The 20709-nt window shown below is 40.4% G+C and overlaps 1 protein-coding gene across 1 annotated transcript in view; it reads right to left on the bottom strand.

Moving 5' to 3' along the window:
• Window positions 1–20709, bottom strand: part of ABCA4 (ATP binding cassette subfamily A member 4) — a 363439-nt gene that overhangs the window by 27979 nt on the left and 314751 nt on the right. Inside the window, exon 43 of the mRNA XM_088443970.1 lies at window positions 19403–19532. Coding sequence (XP_088300096.1) covers window positions 19403–19532 — 130 coding nt within the window. The remainder of the gene's footprint in view (window positions 1–19402; window positions 19533–20709) is intronic.

Raw genomic sequence — 20709 nt, 5'->3', positions numbered from 1 at the left:
ATTACTAATGGGGACCATTACTAATGGGGGCATTACTACTGTGGGCACTACTATAGGGGGCAAACCTAATTGGGGGATTACTACTGTGGCGCTTTACTACTGGGGGAACTAGTATAGGGGGCATTACTACTGGGGGCATTACCACTGGGGGTACTACTAATGGGGGCACTGCATGGGGGGCACCACTACTGGGGCCATTGTGTAAGAGGCACCACTGCTGTGGCCATTGTATAAGGGGCACTACTACTGTGGGCATTGTATTAGGGGCACTACTACTGTGGGCCTTGTGTATAAGGTACACTAATTTTGGCATTATGTAAAAGGGGCACCACTTTGTGTCATAACATAAGGGTCTACTCTGTGGTGTAATTTGAATTGGGGATAATGTATTATAAAGGTAATTACTGTGTGTGGCACAATGTATTATACAGGGCATTGCTGCATGTGGCATAATGTGTTAAACAGGGCATTACTGTGTGTCGCATAATGTGTTATAAAGGGCATTACTGCGTGTGGCATAATGTGTTATAAAGGGCATTACTGCGTGTGGTATAATGTGTTATAAAGGGCATTACTGCGTGTGGCATGTGTTATAAAGGACATTACTGCGTGTGGTATAATGTGTTATAAAGGGCATTACTGCGTGCGTTATAATGTGTTATAAAGGGCATTACTGCGTGTGGCATAGTGTGTTATAAAGGCCATTACTGTGTGTGGCATAGTGTGTTATAAAGGGCATTACTGCATGTGGCATAGTGTGTTATAAAGGGCATTACTGCGTGTGGCATAGTGTGTTATAAAGGGCATTACTGCGTGTGGCATAGTGTGTTATAAAGGGCATTACTGCATGTGGCATAATGTGTTATAAAGGGCATTACTGCGTGTGGCATAGTGTGTTATAAAGGGCATTACTGCATGTGGCATAGTGTGTTATAAAGGGCATTACTGCATGTGGCATAATGTGTTATAAAGGGCATTACTGCGTGTGGCATAGTGTGTTATAAAGGGCATTACTGCATGTGGCCTAATGTGTTATAAAGGGCATTACTGCGTGTGGCATAGTGTGTTATAAAGGGCATTACTGCATGTGGCATAATGTGTTATAAAGTCCATTACTGCGTGTGGCATAATGTTATGTTATCTAAAAAAAGTTTTTTGTTTTTTTTTTGTGGGGGGACGGACGGACGGACGGGGGGGAGGCAACTGGGAACTTTCGCCCTGAGCTCCACAATGTCTAGAACCGGCCCTAAATACACCATCACAAATTAACAGTAACCAGACGGCCTATCCCATGTATTGTTTGTATATACAGTTTTGAGTCTACGTAGAACTTGTTTGTATATGATCTACTGCATATCCATAATTTGATGGAAGCTGATTTATTATTATCCTTTATTTATAGGACGCCACAAGGTTCCGCAGCGCCTTACACAGTACATAAATGAGCACACAAGAAAAACAGTTAATAGTAATACAAAACAATGCAGGACAAGTACATGGTTTATAAACATTGCTGCATAACACAAGTAGCAGGGCCTCAGCAACCAAATGATAGGTGACCAATTGGCGAGTTAGGAGTAAATTATACTATAAGTAGGGGCAGTAGAAGCACGTGAGGGACGAGGGCCCTGCTCGTGAGAGCTTACATTCTAAAGGGGAGGGGCAGACAGACAGGTGCAACACAGATGGGGTAGATAGTGAGGAAGGACCATGGAGCAGTGGGTTAGGATATGTGCTGCGGAATGTGTGTGTATAAGATGATCTGATGTTATGTCAAAATTAAGTCCTTTATTCATCTATCTCTATGACAGAAAATAGATTCTGATTATGTGTTATTTACATGAGAGATGTACAAAATAAAGTTGTAGCACTGTAATTATTGTGTGTTACAATTTAGCATCTAAATACATCCTGCTAAAAATGCAGCTATTATGGGACTGTCCCGCCATCCTAATACAGTAGTGACTACTTTAATCCCAGCTGCTGGGTGCTATGCCATGCTCCTGTGAGTGGGTGCATCTCACATGCTAGACCCACCCACAAATGGGTGCAGCCATGCCCAACATGCTGTGGTCCCAAAGGATGTTGCTGTATCCGGGCCCAGAATTTCTCTTGGCAGCACTAGAGGTAAATAGCAAAGTGATTTAATTAGCAATTAATTGCATTTGGGAATATTAATTACGGCAATAAGCGCCGGTTGTATTGTCCCACCAGATTGCTAATTTATGCAATGATTTATGCACAGGTTCTCATTATTCACCTACAATAGAATGTATTCTCAAAGTGGCTTTACTTATATTGTCTGCCATTAACGGTAAGTCACAATATTAACATTCCTAAGTAGTTATCACAAATGTTGTGGGTTAATTAAATCAGGATCTGCTTATAACACAATGGGCCTGATTCAGAGCCGGACGCAATTAGCGCTCGCTCGTCCAGAAAATAGGGGTGGCTATTCAAATGAACCGTTCGCTGTTTGCGGTCTGTTCACGCCTCTAGGTCTGAACGAGCGTACAAAACTTGCGGTCGTTTTTTGGGAAACTACGCCCCCTGGCCGCTCGCATCTTACGTCATGTCCGCTATTTATTAGATTAATCGAGTACATCGAACAGGGTATGAACTGCTCGCTATTCTTGTGGTTGGTTTTTGCTACCACAATTTTGCGAGCAGTTCTGGCTATAAAATAACCCAGTGACGTGGTCAATGACGCTGCTGTTTTAAATATGCACACCCATAAAACGCCCGTTTTGACCTTTAAGCACGCCTGCGTTCGGATCTCCACTCCCCGTTTTCAAGCACCTTCCCCTGTTACCACCCACATACGCCTCATTCTGTCACTCAAATTAGCAGGCATTCGCTATTTTGCGAGCACATGAATTTCGGCCGCACTGACTGGTTCGCGCATGCGTATAACGATCCGTACGCATGCGCAGTTGGGCAAACATCGCTCAGAGCGAACAAGCTGCCGCTTACGAGTGGCTCTGAATCAGGCCCAATATCTATTAGTTGTTATGCACTGACATGGTTAACAAATCATTACTGTTCTGGCTTTTATAAAATGGTAATGTTCATCATTCACCACATCATGAGTTTGCAGGATCATATATGTACAAGATTAAATAAACATGTACTATGTAACTATCCTTATTAACTTAGCAGCATTTATGGTTATACTGTAGCTGCAATATTAGTTATGCAGACAGGCCGCATCTTCAGTTGTCGTTGTTTTCCTTTAGTTTGTGAGCATTTGGTTACACACAGATAGTATAATAATTATCTAATATTAGTCATATTACTTGGTAGATGTGTTGCATGTAAGTAGGGGGTATATTTATCAAAGTTCAATTTTGCAATCGATTTGCTGTTGATTTGGCTCACCTGAAATCAAATCAAATTGAATGCAGAAATCCCTCATCAAATCCCACATTTACTAAAATTCGATTTTAGAAGACTTTTCTAAATCAAAATTTGTTAGATTTTGAACAGAGATTTGATGTTCGATTATGAACAGTGATTTGATGTTCGATTTTGCATGCCCATGTACGAATCGAACACCACACTTTCAATTTTATCATTAGCAGGTCTAACTGACAAAGATGCATTCACAGATCAGTGAGATCCGTGCATGCATCTGTGTGTAAAAATCTTCAAAAGTTTCAAAATGAATACAAAATTATGTGGGGTCCCCTCCCAAAATCACAACCAGCCCCGTACTTTTCAGAGTCAGTCCTGGTTGTGTAAATACGGGGGACAAAAGATGTAGGAGTCCCCTGTATTTAACACAACCATCACTGGGCTCAGTGAGGCAGTCCTGGTTTTGGAAATATAGGGGACAAAATGAGTAGGGGTCCACTGTATTTTCCATAACCAATACTGGAATCTAGCGGGGGTGTTATGCGACAGCCAGGGGAATCTTTTCAAGGCCAAAGCATTATCTAATCGCAATGCAATTGCAGAGCATTGCTCCATCTGGAAAAATATCAGCTTTGCGAAAATCTCTGAATAAGGCCCAGAGTGTTCATTGATTTTAATTTAATGCCATTTAGAACACTCAGTGGGCAAATTAACTGTGAAAGGAAGTAAACTTATTATTTATTTCCATTAATTTAATGTAGAGTAAATCATTTGGTTTAACAATCCAGCATTTAGGGGGAGATTTAATAAAGCTTGGAGAGAGATAACATTGTGAGAGATAAAGCACCAACCAATCAGCTCCTAAAGGTGGGTACACATCTAACAGATATATCTGCAGATTGACTGATCTGCAGATATATCAGCAGATGATAGTTGTTCATACACACTGAACAACCAACATCTGCCTCTGGCCATCGGTACTGCTGGCTGGGGGTCGTGCCGCGACCCCCTCCCCACCAGGCCTCTGCAGCAAGTGTACAGGCGGTCAGCTGACCGTCCATACAGACAGCACAATGAGCAGATAGATCTGTTATCGGCTATGCTGCACAACCGTCACGATATGTCTAAACAACATTGTTCAGACATATCAGGCTAAATGTAATAGACTGCAAGTCGGCGACACTGTGGGAATAAATGCGAATTTGCCCATATTTTTAAAGCAGCAAGCATGGTAAATGTTAAGCCAAGCTGGTGTAGCCTTTAACATGCTCGCTGCTTTAAAAATACGGGCATACTCGCATGTATTCTCGCAGCGGCACCGACTGACAGACTATTACATTTAGCCAATTGTCTGTACACACTGGCCGATGTGTACATGATATATTGGCCATTCATTTGAACGGCCGATATTTGACCAGTGTGTACCCAGCATAAATGTCACTTTACTGTCTGTGGAGCAGATGTATTATAGCAGCAGTTACTGTACTGCTGTAACTCTTCCTGCTTTTCCTCTGAACCGAGACGAAGCAGGAAGCACTAACGATGAGATGTATTAACATCTCATCGGACAGAGCGGGGGAGTGAAAACTCCCCCCCTCCGGTGATCCCTGCTACAGAACACAGCACATCAGCCTAGTGCTGATGCGCTGTGTCTCACTTCTGGCCGGCTCCACTGAGCATTTGCGGAATCCCACAAGCATCGCGAGATCCCACATGCAGCTCTGGAGCCGGCAGGCACCGCAGCAGGGATAGGGCATCGCCAGCTGTTGATATCGATAGCTGAAGCTGGCGGCATGGTCAGGCGAACTGACCGTTCATACACTGCCCTGCCTATTGGTGCTGCTATCTTGTAGATAGCAGCGCCGATAATGACGGCGCATGGCGCCCCTGTCATTTACCGTGCAGCCCCCCCAATCATACATGGGAGAGAAGCGGAATGAGTGCACATAACATGCACTAATGGCACTTCGGCGGTTAATACATCTGCCCCTGTGTATGAAAAATGACAGTTAGGAGCTGGTTGATTGGTGCTTTATCTCTCACAATTTTATCTCTCTCCAAGCTTTATTAAATCACCCCCTCAATCCCTGTCCCCTCTATGTCTCACAGGTACTGTAATCTCACTGGCTAATCATTCATACACATTTTCAAAATAATATTTCAGTATAGAATATTTATAAACAGCGGGCATTCCACCAATGTGCGTTTCAGTGTAAAAGCTTTATCACGGCTAACCCGATTGCATTGTCTTGATGCTATTTATGGATTGTATGGGGACCAATCACTACAGTATGTTTGTTTTCGGTCATTTGACCTTTCTGACCAATCATATTCATATCTCTTTTATGCGGGAGTCTTTCTGTGTATTCGCGGTCATGTGATCCTACCTTCCAATCACAATCATATCTTTTATGCGGGAATCTACCTGAATGATGTCTTCAGTTACACCAATAGTATCGGTAGGTGTGTCTCTATTATTATATCATGGGTGTGTCTGTTCATGGACCAATCACCCTTTTTTTGTTTAGCAGCTTCAGATCCTATTCAAATAGTATAGTAGACAATAGTACTTAATAGATAATCCAATGGTAATCACGAATATAGCCACAAGTGCATTAGATTTAAAAAATCTATATAGCTCCGTTCCTCATGCTTATGAAAAATACGCTGTTACATATTATGTTACCACCATAGCACATAAAGACCATTGGTTACAACGGAACTGTGAGTGGTCTATCAAATATAATAAGTGTAGAAAATTGTAATATTATAATTTTAATATTACGAACATACTACACTATGTTACACAAACATCGTAGTAGAAAAGGGGCAAAAGATAGTCCACCAAGTGATGTTTTGGGGTCAATCCAATTAGGTGCAAGTTGCTATTTAATCTTCAAATTCTCATAGCAAATTAATTTTGCAATCAAATTAGCAACTCGCACTGAACCAGTCAGACTGAATTCGCATTTTTCCATTTGTACCTCCCTGAGGGTGAGAGATGGAAAGGAAAATTTTTATTTTAAGGTTAAAATGTTGGGAGACCGTGCTGAACCCCTTAGACACCCCCACTAATCACTAATTAGGCAATTGGAAGTCTCCAATATGCATAATTAGTCCAATAATATATTAATATATTTTTTTTGGGGGGGGAATGTCCTCAAATTACCCCAAAATCATCTTTTCCATTAGTTTAGGCAGCCCAAATTTAATTACAATACTTTTTTAATTGAAAAATATATATTGTTTTATCATTTTTTTTACAATTTTTCAAAGTGCCTTCAAAGTACCCCAAAATTACCTTTTGTCCTACTTTTTTTTGCATTTTTCGTTTAATTCGTTTGAGTTTAAACAAAAAAGTTTGCTTTTTATCAGTTTTTGCAGTTTTTTTACAAAACACAAATCAGTAATTTGACACCATTTACAAACCTTCAGTACTTTCCTTTTGAGAAAGTCGCAATTCGCATATAATTGGACTGACCCCATAGTGTTATGTAAGTATTATGTGAAAGCATAGATAATGCAGCATGTGTATTAGTGAATAAAATGACGGTGTGGACATGTGTTCAACAAAAAATCCCCCAATAAGGTGAGAAAAACTGAATAACACTAAAAAAGTGACAAAACAATTATTGGAGTAATATATGGAGAGTTTGGATGGTGACAATATGAAGTGTTGTGGTGACCACAAGGTATATAAGTCATTTTATAGTGAATATATAAAGGTGTAATAACTTATGTGATAAGTGAATTAGTGATGTAGCTAATAGTGTTAAAATAGTGTTAGCCTATGTGATTAGTGAATAATAGTGTTAAATGCATTATGATAGTACATAAAATCAAACAAAATCAAATAATTAATATAATCAAGTCTTCATTTAATCATTTATGAGTTCTAATGTTGCATGGGGACTGCACTCCCGTATCTAGTATAATGGGGAGTTCTAGGGATCAGATGATAGCTTTCTCTTCTCCACCATATTTAATTGAAAATAAATCTAATGTTATAGGAATATTTATAGAAAGAACAAGTAACTTGCTCTCATTGAGACCTATAGGATGTAAACTGTCCAGCAAGACTATCATTTTGGTTTCAAATTTCAGCAATTCTTTATCCACACCCCTCCTCTTATTCCTAATTGAATTTGTTTTATTTCCAAAACCTTGTGCTGTTGAAAAAGGGGATTTGCTACAGGAGTCAGGGTCTTGAAGTGAATCCTGTTTGGCATTTCTATTATTGTCTACAATACATGTTCAAATAACCAAACCTGCAGTGATCCTTATATTGTTATCCTGTTACTTACTTCCCTTTGATACATTTTATTTGTTGATCAGACAAGATAGGTAGATGTGAATATCTCAATCTGTCAACAGCGCACACATAAATATGATCATCAATTATAGCTCACTGACAAAATGTCTATTAATAACGAATATAGGATAATAGCGTCGGGATTAAGATAGGCGTCGGTATTTACTACCGACTACACCCCGTCTGTTATTACCCAGGTTTGTTCTATTAATGTTTCCAATTGTGAAGCGCTATATAAGAAACTGATAATAAATACATAAATAAATAAGCTGTAACATGTGTGACCTAACTGCCACCAGCATCTCTGCTGTGCAACTCACTTAACATCCTGTACACCCAGTGCACTATCTATGGTTATATACATATATTTACATTTTGCCATCTATCAAGTTACGGCCCCCAGTGTCCTTCTATGGTTACTCTGCCAATAGGTCATGTGCCCAGGAGAACTCTGCTAATAATAGCTAGAATACTTTTGTTTACTATGGGCAACACCTCCATTTATTAGATTACAAATTATATTTACACATCTTTTCTCTCAGCATTATTCATGGAATCTCATCTACAGATGTGCCCTCATCAGTGCTTAAAGTGGTCCTAGAGAAGTGGTGGAACTCACACCCCCCGACACCCCCCCCTCGGCGTTTAAAAAAAAAAAAAGGAACAGTGTGCGCCGTAGACACGCCCTGAAAAAAGGGGCATGGTCACCCGATTCACATTACACCACAAAGTAGTGTCCCTTATTCATGTATGAAACACAGCAGTGCCCCTTTCACACAATGCCCACATTTGTGCCCCTTATACACAATGCCCACAGTAGTAGTGCCCCTAATACACATAGTGCCCACAGTAGCAGTGCCCCTTATACAATGCCCATTGTAGTGGTGCCCCTTATACAATGCCCACAGTAGTGGTAGTGCCCCTTATGCAGTGACCCCAGTAGTGGTGCCCCTTATTCAGTTCACCCAGTAGTGGCAGTACCCCTTATGCAGTGCCACAGTGGTAATGCCCCTTATGCTGTGCCCCCAGTAGTGGTACTGCCTCTTATGCAGTGCTCCGCTAAACTATGGGAAAGACATCATGATGTCCCTCCCATAGTGCCCGTGTACCGTGCCCGTGGGGGTAGCCAGAAGCCGGAGCTGAAGAGTGAGCTCCAGCCCCCGACTTGCACTGCGGGGAGGGAGACAGGCGCCAACTGGTAACAAAATCTCAACGGGCGTCTGGCAAATGGAGCCTCCCTGCGGCGCCGGGGTACAGTGGGTCGGAGGAGGCGGAACTGGTTCCGTCTCCAAATAGAAGTGACGGAACGCAGTTCCGCCGCGTTCCGGCCCACTTAAACCAGTGGTCTTCATACATCTAGCCTCCTTGCGCGTTAAATAGCCCTTCTATTCGCAGCAAAATGTGGCATGATTCGGTAGCGCCGTCTTTTTGTGCCTTCAAATACGTGTTACTTGCACAGTGATGCAAACAGAATACAGCTTTTGCTGAATAAAATAATATACCGCATGCCTATATTGTATGTGCGATTGTGGGTGCTTCTTTTAATCCCAAGGAAGTTGTAATTTTATAGAGACAGCGCTTTTTGACAAAAGATTTAATACATAAAAATGACCTTACATACAAATATTAAGACATTACAATACAATAGACAAAAAGTAGTGTTTTACACAAAACCGTCCGGTGTGTACACTCATCAATCAGCTAATAGGACCATAAAAAAAGAAATTTTTGTCATATGGTATTAAGAATACACCTTATTTGGTGTCATATAGAGACCATTTTTTTGCAAGCATGAAAAAAATCAATAGCATGAGACTTTATCTGTTTAGAAAAAGCAGATTGGTTTGTTCCAAAGATAAGGGTATTAGTCGATGTTCATTGCAAATAATTCCGTGCACTGACTTGTTTAATGGTTAGTACATGCATGCATCCAAGTTTTCAGCTCTATGAATGTTAGTTGTTATACCCCAGTTGTTAGTAAGCACTTGTGCCAAGAGGGTTAGTAGGCAAGAGGACACTCAGAGCAAGCAATGAAGACAGTTTTTAAATCCCTTATTCATGCAAGCCGGAGTTTTAGACAAGTGAACTCCTTTTGGGAACTCAGGAGCGTAACTAGAACAGTTTAATGCTCCCGTACTCACAGTTCACCCGGGTGATGTGACGAGTGTTAGAGCGCCAGCTGGTTTGGATAAGCAGACCCTTAACGCATTTCTCCGCCTCCATCTATGCTCGGCGGCTTCCTCAGAAGTTCTGATGTCTGTTCCAGGTCTTCCAAATAAGGAGCCAAATATGCGACAGAACAATTATGGGAATGGATCTAAACCTAATTATCAAGAAAGAATGAGAAAGGAACCGTACTATGTCAATAAAGGAAATAGAACACGTAACTATTCCCATTATAATAGGAGGACTAGGGTTGATAGCAACAAGAAGGATTTTAGACATGGAAATAAGTTTGAACTATTAGAACACTATGGTTCCCCCCAAATTGGTAATTCCAGACCCTATCGGTATCCCCATAAACTTCATAAACCTTCAGAGACTGAAGATGAATATGAACAATCCCCCCAAAATAGTGTTTTTTCAGGGACAAACAGGAATTTCAACAGGCCATTTGGAATAAAGAGCCAAAAAAGAGACAGAACAGGAGACTCAGAGGCACAAGGGGGGGTAGAAGAAAGCAAAATAAAAAGTCTACGGCTAAACTGAGCACAATGGGGAGAGGGGTTTTCAATCTCTCATCCAAAGTTCTAACTCAAGATGAATTACTCCTTTTAGAAAAGGGTCTTAATTTCGCCCCAGTATCCAAACCTAATCTCTTTAGTCTTTTTGTCGATTTAAATCGTTACGTCAGAACTCTGTGCCGTAAACGGTACTTTGCATTAAAAAACTTAAAAAGAAATACAATTGATACTCTACCTATTATTTTAGATAAAGAGGATGAAGAAATGGTTGATATTTTACAATCACTACAGAAGGAATCAGAGGGAGGTGGTGAGGTAAATGAGGAATATGTTAAAATATTTGATAAACAAAGAAGTTCCTTTAGAAACAAATCAGATTTTTACCCACTACAATTTAAGGGCCCATATATAGAGAGTTTTTACAAAAATACACTTGATCAATTCAAAACCATGTGTGAACGTGCAGATAAAAAACCTTTAAGGGATAACCTAAATTATGGAGAGAGAAGGGCTATTAAGACTCTATACGCAGATAGAGATGTTGTAATTAAGCCGGCGGATAAGGGCGGTGGTGTTGTCATTCTGGATACTGTGGATTATACCACAGAGGCATTGAGACAACTCAATAATAAGAATTTTTATAAGAAATTGAGTGACAACCCCACCGCCCTCTTCCAAAGACAACTCAGCGTATTATTAGAAGAAGCCCTGGCGGAGAGGGTAATATCCAGGGAAACTATGCACTTTTTATTTAATTTGCAATGAACATCGACTAATACCCTTATCTTTGGAACAAACCAATCTGCTTTTTCTAAACAGATAAAGTCTCATGCTATTGACTTTTTTCATGCTTGCAAAAAAATGGTCTCTATATGACACCAAATAAGGTGTATTCTTAATACCATATGACAAAAATTTCTTTTTTTATGGTCCTATTAGCTGATTGATGAGTGTACACACCGGCCGGTTTTGTGTAAAACACTACTTTTTGTCTATTGTATTGTAATGTCTTAATATTTGTATGTAAGGTCATTTTTATGTATTAAATCTTTTGTCAAAAAGCGCTGTCTCTATAAAATTACAACTTCCTTGGGATCTTTTTTGTGGGTAGTGGCATCTACCCATCTTTTGACAGCAGCTGAACAAAGGTTAAATCAATTTTAATAATTGTGTTACAATTGGCTGGTAAGACAGCGCCTGGTCTTCTTTTTTTCTTTTATTGTATAATCTTTTGCCGTGACTAGGCTGCTCCTCTAACCATGTCACCACTTAAATGCATAGTAGATCGGATGGAGAGGAGAAACTTGTATCTTAAAGGGAAAATCCCTGTAGAAATTGATAATGAAGTAAATGATCTGGCGGATATGCACAGGTTGTTCAACAAATTGGAGAACCTGTGCATTACTGAAACCAGACATTGGTGGGATCAGGTCACTCTCCAGAAATATCTGGACAGTGATCTGATCCCTAGAGGGTTGAGAATTCTAAAAACTTCCACCTTTAAAGAAGATACTAAATTTACGGAGGATTGGAATAATATTCTAGACTCATGCTCAAAAAATTTGATAAAACTTTTAATTAAATATAGAGAGGAGCGTGTAAATGAAATACAGGTGGAGATAGAAAAAACATACAATTTACTTAAGGTCTTTGAGGGTAATCAAGACTATAGAGAGAGAGACTGTAAAGTCAACCAAAAAATAGAAGAATATGAACATCAACTCATATCAAGAAAGGAGCAAAAAATGGATAGGGATAAAAAAGATTATGAAAAAGGAGAAGTACACAATTTTAATAGATTAGACAGAACAAATAAGGAGCCAAATATGCGACAGAACAATTATGGGAATGGATCTAAACCTAATTATCAAGAAAGAATGAGAAAGGAACCGTACTATGTCAATAAAGGAAATAGAACACGTAACTATTCCCATTATAATAGGAGGATGGGTTGATAGCAACAAGAAGGATTTTAGACATGGAAATAAGTTTGAACTATTAGAACACTATGGTTCCCCCCAAATTGGTAATTCCAGACCCTATCGGTATCCTCATAAACTTCATAAACCTTCAGAGACTGAAGATGAATATGAACAATCCCCCCAAAATAGTGTTTTTTTAGGGACAAACAGGAATTTCAACAGGCCATTTGGAATAAAGAGCCAAAAAAGAGACAGAACAGGAGACTCAGAGGCACAAGGGGGGGGGTAGAAGAAAGCAAAATAAAAAGTCTACGGCTAAACTGAGCACAATGGGGAGAGGGGTTTTCAATCTCTCATCCAAAGTTCTAACTCAAGATGAATTACTCCTTTTAGAAAAGGGTCTTAATTTCGCCCCAGTATCCAAACCTAATCTCTTTAGTCTTTTTGTCAATTTAAATCGTTACGTCAGAACTCTGTGCCGTAAACGGTACTTTGCATTAAAAAACTTAAAAAGAAATACAATTGATACTCTACCTATTATTTTAGATAAAGAGGATGAAGAAATGGTTGATATTTTACAATCACTACAGAAGGAATCAGAGGGAGGTGGTGAGGTAAATGAGGAATATGTTAAAATATTTGATCAACAAAGAAGTTCCTTTAGAAACAAATCAGATTTTTACCCACTACAATTTAAGGGCCCATATATAGAGAGTTTTTACAAAAATACACTTGATCAATTCAAAACCATGTGTGAATGTGCAGATAAAAAACCTTTAAGGGATAACCTAAATTATGGAGAGAGAAGGGCTATTAAGACTCTATACGCAGATAGAGATGTTGTAATTAAGCCGGCGATAAGGGCGGTGGTGTTGTCATTCTGGATACTGTGGATTATACCACAGAGGCATTGAGACAACTCAGTAATAAGAATTTTTATAAGAAATTGAGTGACAACCCCACCGCCCTCTTCCAAAGACAACTCAGAGTATTATTAGAAGAAGCCCTGGCGGAGAGGGTAATATCCAGGGAAACTATGCACTTTTTATTTAATTTGCACCCTATTACACCTACTTTTTATTATTTACCAAAGATACACAAGTCCCTCACGTTACCCCCAGGTCGTCCCATTATTTCCGGTGTTGGTTCCCTCACAAATAATTTGTCTTTTTATGTGGATCATTTTTTGCAAGGATATGTGACAAAATTAAAGTCGCATATAAAAGATTCCAGACATTTTTTGAATTTAATTAATACAGTTATTTGGCAACCAGGGTATTATCTTTTAACTTGTGATGTAGAATCCCTTTATTCAAACATTCCACATGATATGGGCATTAATGCCGTAGATTATTATTTAAAAAGAGATGACACAATGTCACGAACTGCACAAGAATCTATTCTTAATTCAATTAAATTTATCCTGTCTCACAATTATTTTTTATTTGATAAACAATATTATTTGCAAACGTTAGGTACTGCCATGGGGACGAGGTTCGCCCCGAGTTTTGCTAACGTTTACATGGGGCTCTTTGAGGAGCGGCATGTGTGGGGGAGCGACCTCGGGGGGAGCCTCGTCCTCTATGGCAGATACATTGATGATTTATTTATTGTTTGGAGTGGGGATCTAGAATCACTAATAATATTCACAGATAGTTTAAATTGTAATAATTTTGGTTTGAAGTTTACGTCATCATATAGCACAAGTTCTATTAATTTTCTGGATATTGCCCTCACTATCCGGGACAATAAGCTTGTTACAGAAACATATATTAAACCAGTTGATCAGAGCCGATACCTCAATTATAAAAGCTCGCATGATAGAATATGGAAAAACAATATTCCGAAGAGTCAACTCTTGCGGATCAAACGCAACTGTTCGACAAAGTCAAAATTTGAAATTCAGGCTAAAGAACTTATGACATCTCTATCGGAGCAGGGATATCCAGAAGAAATCCTGAGTTTGGCATATCAAGAGGTTAGCACTATGGATAGGAAGCTTCTACTTATAGAAGGTAACAATAAAAATCAAAATAAAAATATTAATGGAGATAACGAAACCGCTGTAACACAAGCATATTCGTTGTCTTTCCTTACGCAATTTAATAATCATGCTTGGGAAATTAAAAAAATTATAAAAAATAATACCTCATTACTACTGTTGGATGATTTTCTGAAAAAGGAAATCAACCCAACAGGACGGGTGATTTTCAGAAAATCAGAGAACCTTAAATCTATATTAGGATCAAGCCATTTCAAGGGTGAGACCAAAAAAATAAATAGTAACACCTGGCTCGCTATGAGACCAATTGGGTTCCATAGATGCGGAAAAATCACATGTGGTACATGTTTACAATCAGAGAAAAAAAGTTTAGACTTTATTTCAAGTGTGAATAAGGAGTGTTTTAAAATTAAACAGTTTTTGAACTGTTCCTCCTCCTTTGTGATTTATCTCATTACATGTGGCTGCGGTATCCAATATGTCGGCAGAACAACAAGGTCGTTACATACCCGCTTTATGGAACACCGCAGAAATATTTTGAAAGGAGTTAAGACACACCCTTTGTCAAAACATGCCAGTCAGTGTCGAAATTCAAAAGATTTAAGGATAAAAGCGATAGAACAAATTAAGGCAACATGTCGCGGAGGAGACAGATATAAAACATTATGTAAAAGGGAAGCATACTGGATATATAGGCTTGGTACATTAATACCGGGTGGTCTTAATGACACGGTAGAATTAAATAATATCTGAATAATGACTATCTGCGTTCTCGTTGTACAAATCCAAAGTTACCTTGAATAGAATAATTATGAAAATAACGATCCAAGAGAGGTGTCTTTCCTCTTGAGATAGGTTGAGAATGGGTTGGTATAGGCTGGGTATTATGTCTAGGTTACCAAAGGTCCCTTTGGACCAGGGCATTAGGCCCACCATGTTAAGTCATGTAGATATATGCTAACTATCCTTTGTTACTCTGTATTACTATAATTTCTGAGTATTATATCTAATAAGGCTTATTGTCCTATGTTTTGTGGGAATATATATAGTAATTAACGAGCCCTTCAATAAATGTTGAATTTGATGATTCATCTCTCAGGGTTATTCCTCTAACCCCTTCCCCCCTTTCCCTTTTTTTTTTCTCTATGTATAGGTTAAATCTGATATATAAATCCTAAAAGGAATCTTTATGATTTTAATGTTTTAAGAGAGTTTTTTTCTCCTTGGATTAGGTTTCAAATGGGTCAATCTATGTGGGGTATTTTGTCCAGATTACCGAAGGTCCCTTTGGATCAGGGCAATAAGCCCACTATGTTAGGCCATGTCTATACGTACCAGAGGGTTAGATATATAAACAGGGTCTATTATCCTATATATCCTAGGAATTTGTATGTGAATTTATAAGTTTTTATTTAACTATTTAATTTATTTTATTTATTTATTTATACTATTAATTTTTCTTGACTTATTATTATTTTTTTTGCTGCTTTTCTCTCTCAGCATGTTAGTCTAATGTTTATAATTTATCTCTGATACTGTATGCACTGATTAGGTGTTTAAGGTATTATTCTGGTATTATATATAAATTCCCTTGCGCTTTTTATGTTTAGAAATATTTTTTTTGAGGTATACCAAGCAGCCCTTCTGAGTATTCTCTAGATTCATTTAATTGAGGCTGCAACTATATCCTTTTGAATAATCTTAGAGTGACCTGATAATGAGGTCTGATACTAATATATTTGTTTTTTATGTAAATGAATATACTGGTTTATCTATATATATCTTTTATTGGTTATATATATGTACATCAATCTCTTCTCCTCATTTTTTTATATATATATATGTATGTATGTTATTGTTTTTAATAATGTATAGGCAAATGACCTCAAGAGCACTAAAAACCATCCGATCTCGCTCTCCTCCAAGCTTGGGGATTATGCTTTGAAATTATCACAAGCAAGCTAAGCCATCATGAGTATATAATATATATTGCCCGCTGATATATAAATAATATCTAGCTGGAACGCATGACGGCTATTACCTGTATCAATATGACATGCAAACAGAGACATTTAATTATCGAGCCGCGATCACGTGACTAATCCTGAAAACGAGGCTTGGTTTATGACGTGAGGCGCATTCGCCAACCTTCGGTTTCCGAGATAAAAACCGGAAGACCTGGAACAGACATCAGAACTTCTGAGGAAGCCGCCGAGCATAGACGGAGGCGGAGAAATGCGTTAAGGGTCTGCTTATCCAAACCAGCTGGCGCTCTAACACTCGTCACATCACCCGGGTGAACTGTGAGTACGGGAGCATTAAACTGTTCTAGTTACGCTCCTGAGTTCCCAAAAGGAGTTCACTTGTCTAAAACTCCGGCTTGCATGAATAAGGGATTTAAAAACTGTCTTCATTGCTTGCTCTGAATGTCCTCTTGCCTACTAACCCTCTTGGCACAAGTGCTTACTAACAACTGGGGTATAACAACTAACATTCATAGAGCTGAAAACTTGGATGCATGCATGTACTAACCATTAAACAAGTCAGTGCACGGAATTATTTGCAATGAACATCGACTAATACCCTTATCTTTGGAACAAACCAATCTGCTTTTTCTAAACAGATAAAGGCCCTCATTCAGAGCCGTACGCTCTGAGCAGAGCGCACGCTCTGAATGAGGGCCGGCCTCCATGAAAATGGAGCGTCCTCCTGGACGCTCGTATAGCTGTGGGTCACCACCAACAGGCTATACGAGCGTGCAGTTTGATGGCCGCGATGGTCGTGACCATCGCGACCATCGAAACTGCGAGCCGGAGCCTGCGGTTGAGGTTTTCAACCACAAGCTCCGGAGTGATTTTGGCTCTATCAGAGCCAAAATCACTCCCACTGACATCACTAGTGATGTCAGTGGGCCGGCTTCTGACGGGGGCGTTCCCGTGGGAACGCCCCCGTCAGGGAGGCACGCCCCCGGCACGCCTACCAAAGGGGGCGTGCTGTCAATCAACATCGACAGCCGCTCGCGAGTGGGTCTGAATCAGGCCCAAAGTCTCATGCTATTGATTTTTTTCATGCTTGCAAAAAAATGGTCTCTATATGACACCAAATAAGGTGTATTCTTAATACCATATGACAAAAATTTCTTTTTTTATGGTCCTATTAGCTGATTGATGAGTGTACACACCGGCTGGTTTTGTGTAAAACACTACTTTTTGTCTATTGTATTGTAATGTCTTAATATTTGTATGTAAGGTCATTTTTATGTATTAAATCTTTTGTCAAAAAGCGCTGTCTCTATAAAATTACAACTTCCTTGGGATCTTTTTTGTGGGTAGTGGCATCTACCCATCTTTTGACAGCAGCTGAACAAAGGTTAAATCAATTTTAATAATTGTGTTGTAATTGGCTGGTAAGACAGCGCCTGGTCTTCTTTTTTTCTTTTATTGTAGCATCTTTTAATCAGCAGAAGCTGCTTGTGCGTCCTATTCGCATCGAAGGATGTATGTGACAACTTACCTCACACAGGGCTCTATTTATTAACATTATTTTTACTAAAATAAAGTGAAAAAGGGTGTTTTCACACCCTTTTCACATTATTTTAGTTTCACCTGTAGTTATTACAGGGCAATTGGAGTAGAATTAGTAAAATTCTACTCCAACCCCTAAGTATAACTTATTTTTAGTAAAGCAGATCGCATTTCCCATAATTGTAATGGGAAATGTGATCCGACCAGAGTTACTAAAAATAAATTGTAAAAAAATACCGGGGGAAGCCCTGTGATAATAACGCCACCTGGAGGTGGCGTTATCCAGGGTCTCCCCCGGTTACCGGGCTCCCACTCTGCTCTAACGGGGAGAGCAGAGGCGGGAGCCGGTACCAGTAATCAGCTGTGTGGTCTAAACAGACCGCAAGCTGACTGATGTAAAAAAAAGAAAAAAAAAATGTAAATACTTTTTTTTTACTTACCTGAATCTAGGGACCGGTGATCGGGCCTCCGGTGATGGCTCCTCTCCAGTCGGCTGGTCTCCCATAGTGCCCTGCTGCCCGGTCATCAGGTGATCGGGCCCCAGTGCAGTATGGGAGATCACCTGATCGGGAAGCCCGGAGAAGATCACCGGAGGCCAGGAGGATGCAGGTAAGTGTAATGAAGGGAGGGGGGGGTCGCGGGGGTCCGCGATCGTGGGGGGCGGGGCTTAGCGTCAGTGGGGGGTAGCAGCGACGGTGGGTCAGCGCATGCGCGGGCTCTTAGTCGCGGTATTTTTCTCCGAAAATACCGCGACTAGAGTGCGGATGGGATCCGCAGGGACAGAGCTTTATCGCAAGCTCTGTCCCTGCAAGGGATTTATAGTAAATCCCTGTGATATTGCCTGAATTCGCAATGCGAATTCACTCGGTAATATCACACTACAATCCGCATTCAATATGCGGATTGTAGTAAATAGAGCCCACAGAGAGGGATGCACTATACTGAAAAATGCAGTCAAACCTCCAAAATTGCCATTTTCAAAAGCCTGACAGCAATCACTGTATGCACCAAGCTCCAGAAAGATTTGTGGCTTCTTATCGTAGACTTCCCGATGCCGTGCATGCATAGAGAAACTTCCGGGTCATAATCCCTTAAATCCGCACACCACAAAGCAGAGCTCTTATCGGAAGAGCTGTCCTTTGCTTATGTGTACATGCACACAGCGTTACTAAAACCAAAATGCAATACTGTATGCATCCTGTCCACAACCTTCTAACTACCTTATGTAGTGTTACACCTATTATGCTGCTATTAGACCCAGAGTAACATGTATTTTATGTTCCACACAACTGAGGTGTTCTGCCAGTTTGCTCCCAGTCTGCCCATACCTGGCATTTGTATGGGCATGGAGGTTGCAGATGCGGGTCATCCCTTTCAACTGGCTTGACAACTTCCACCTATGGCATTTCACATTGATCTGGGTTGTGAGCCCTGGATCATCACAGAATGTAAATGTTATGGAAATACTGTTTTACATTAAAGCAACCTGTACTTTAGTGACAGACTTTTAACTGAGTACAGTATTACATATTTTAAAAGCTGTTTGATTTTATAGTTTAGCAGTCACCGTACTGGCTGCTATGTAGTACAGTGGTGACTCTTACCATGTGCGGAGAAAGAAACGGTTTTGAATAAGTAGATTAATACCAAAGTAGAAAACACCTTCTACTGCCATAGCCAATATATTTCTCCCCAGGAACTCCCACTGGAAAGGGTTTGTGATGTGCTCCTCACCTGGGAAGAGAACAGAAGAGAAACAATATTTTTGATGTATCCAAATTAGTAGAAACTATACAACTTTTAGATTCAAAATCAAACCCCCAGGGAATTTAGTGTAGCTCTCCCACTTTAATTTATTAATGAGCAACCACAGCCTGAAAAAGTTTTAATATACAGATGTTTGTACAACTAATTATTTTACCACAAACATAACTAATTTAAACATAGATGTTCCTTCATTCTTTCTAAAGCAAAATACAGCTATCAGTCAATTTTATAACTCACGGAACACAGATAGGTATATCAAACCCACATAACGCACTCCCAGATACCAACTGAAACTCATTTACGAAAATAAAAAGTAATGTAAAGGTTACGTTCAGCACACACAAATTCCTGTCTAAGGGGGTGATTTAGCTTTGGACGGAATTGCAAAGCTACACACAGGCAGCTTTGCAATTCCGTCCTTGATAATATACAAAAGCAGCAGGAGGTGTATGACACCACCTGCTGCATTTGCGATCCCAGCACTGCAACAGAGGTCACAGGCTGGGATCGCCATTGCGACTATCGGTCGTGATGGTGGCCAGCCAGCTGAGTAAACCTCAGCTTACTCAGGCTGGCCCGTTTACGAGGCCAGGAAACTGTGGGCCTGATTCAGACCCACTCGCGAGCGGCTGTCCGCTCGCAAGTGGGTCGATGGTCTGCACTGCGCATGCGCACGACGGAGGGAGCTCCGTCGTGCGCATGCGCGAGACGCGACAAGCGAAGGACTTTCCTTCGCTCGTAGTGTCTGATCAAAGGGGGCGTGCTGTCGATGTTGATTGACAGCACGCCCCCTTTGGTGGGCGTGCCGGGGGCGTGCCTCCCAGATGGAGGCGTTCCCAAGGGAACACCTACCGTCAGAAGCCGGCCCCACTGACATCACTAGTGATGTCAGTGGGAGTGATTTTGGCTCTGATAGAGCCAAAATCACTCCGGGCCTTGCGGTTGAGATACTCAACCGCAGGCTTCGGCTCGCAGTGGCGATGGTCGCGATGGTCAAGACCATCGCGACCATCATCCTGCACGCTCGTATATGCTGTGGGTGGTGACCCACAGCTATACGAGCGTCCAGGAGGACGCTCCATATTTATGGAGGTGGGCCCTGATTCAGAGCGAGTGCTCTGGTCAGAGCGTCCGGCTCTGAATC

Source organism: Taudactylus pleione, unplaced genomic scaffold, assembly GCF_031769625.1.
Source record: "Taudactylus pleione unplaced genomic scaffold, aTauple2 ptg000341l, whole genome shotgun sequence".
In the NCBI taxonomy this organism is placed as follows: Eukaryota; Metazoa; Chordata; class Amphibia; order Anura; family Myobatrachidae; genus Taudactylus; species Taudactylus pleione.
The sequence above is the reverse complement of the archived record's forward strand: the minus strand, read 5'-3'. Positions and strand labels throughout refer to the sequence as shown.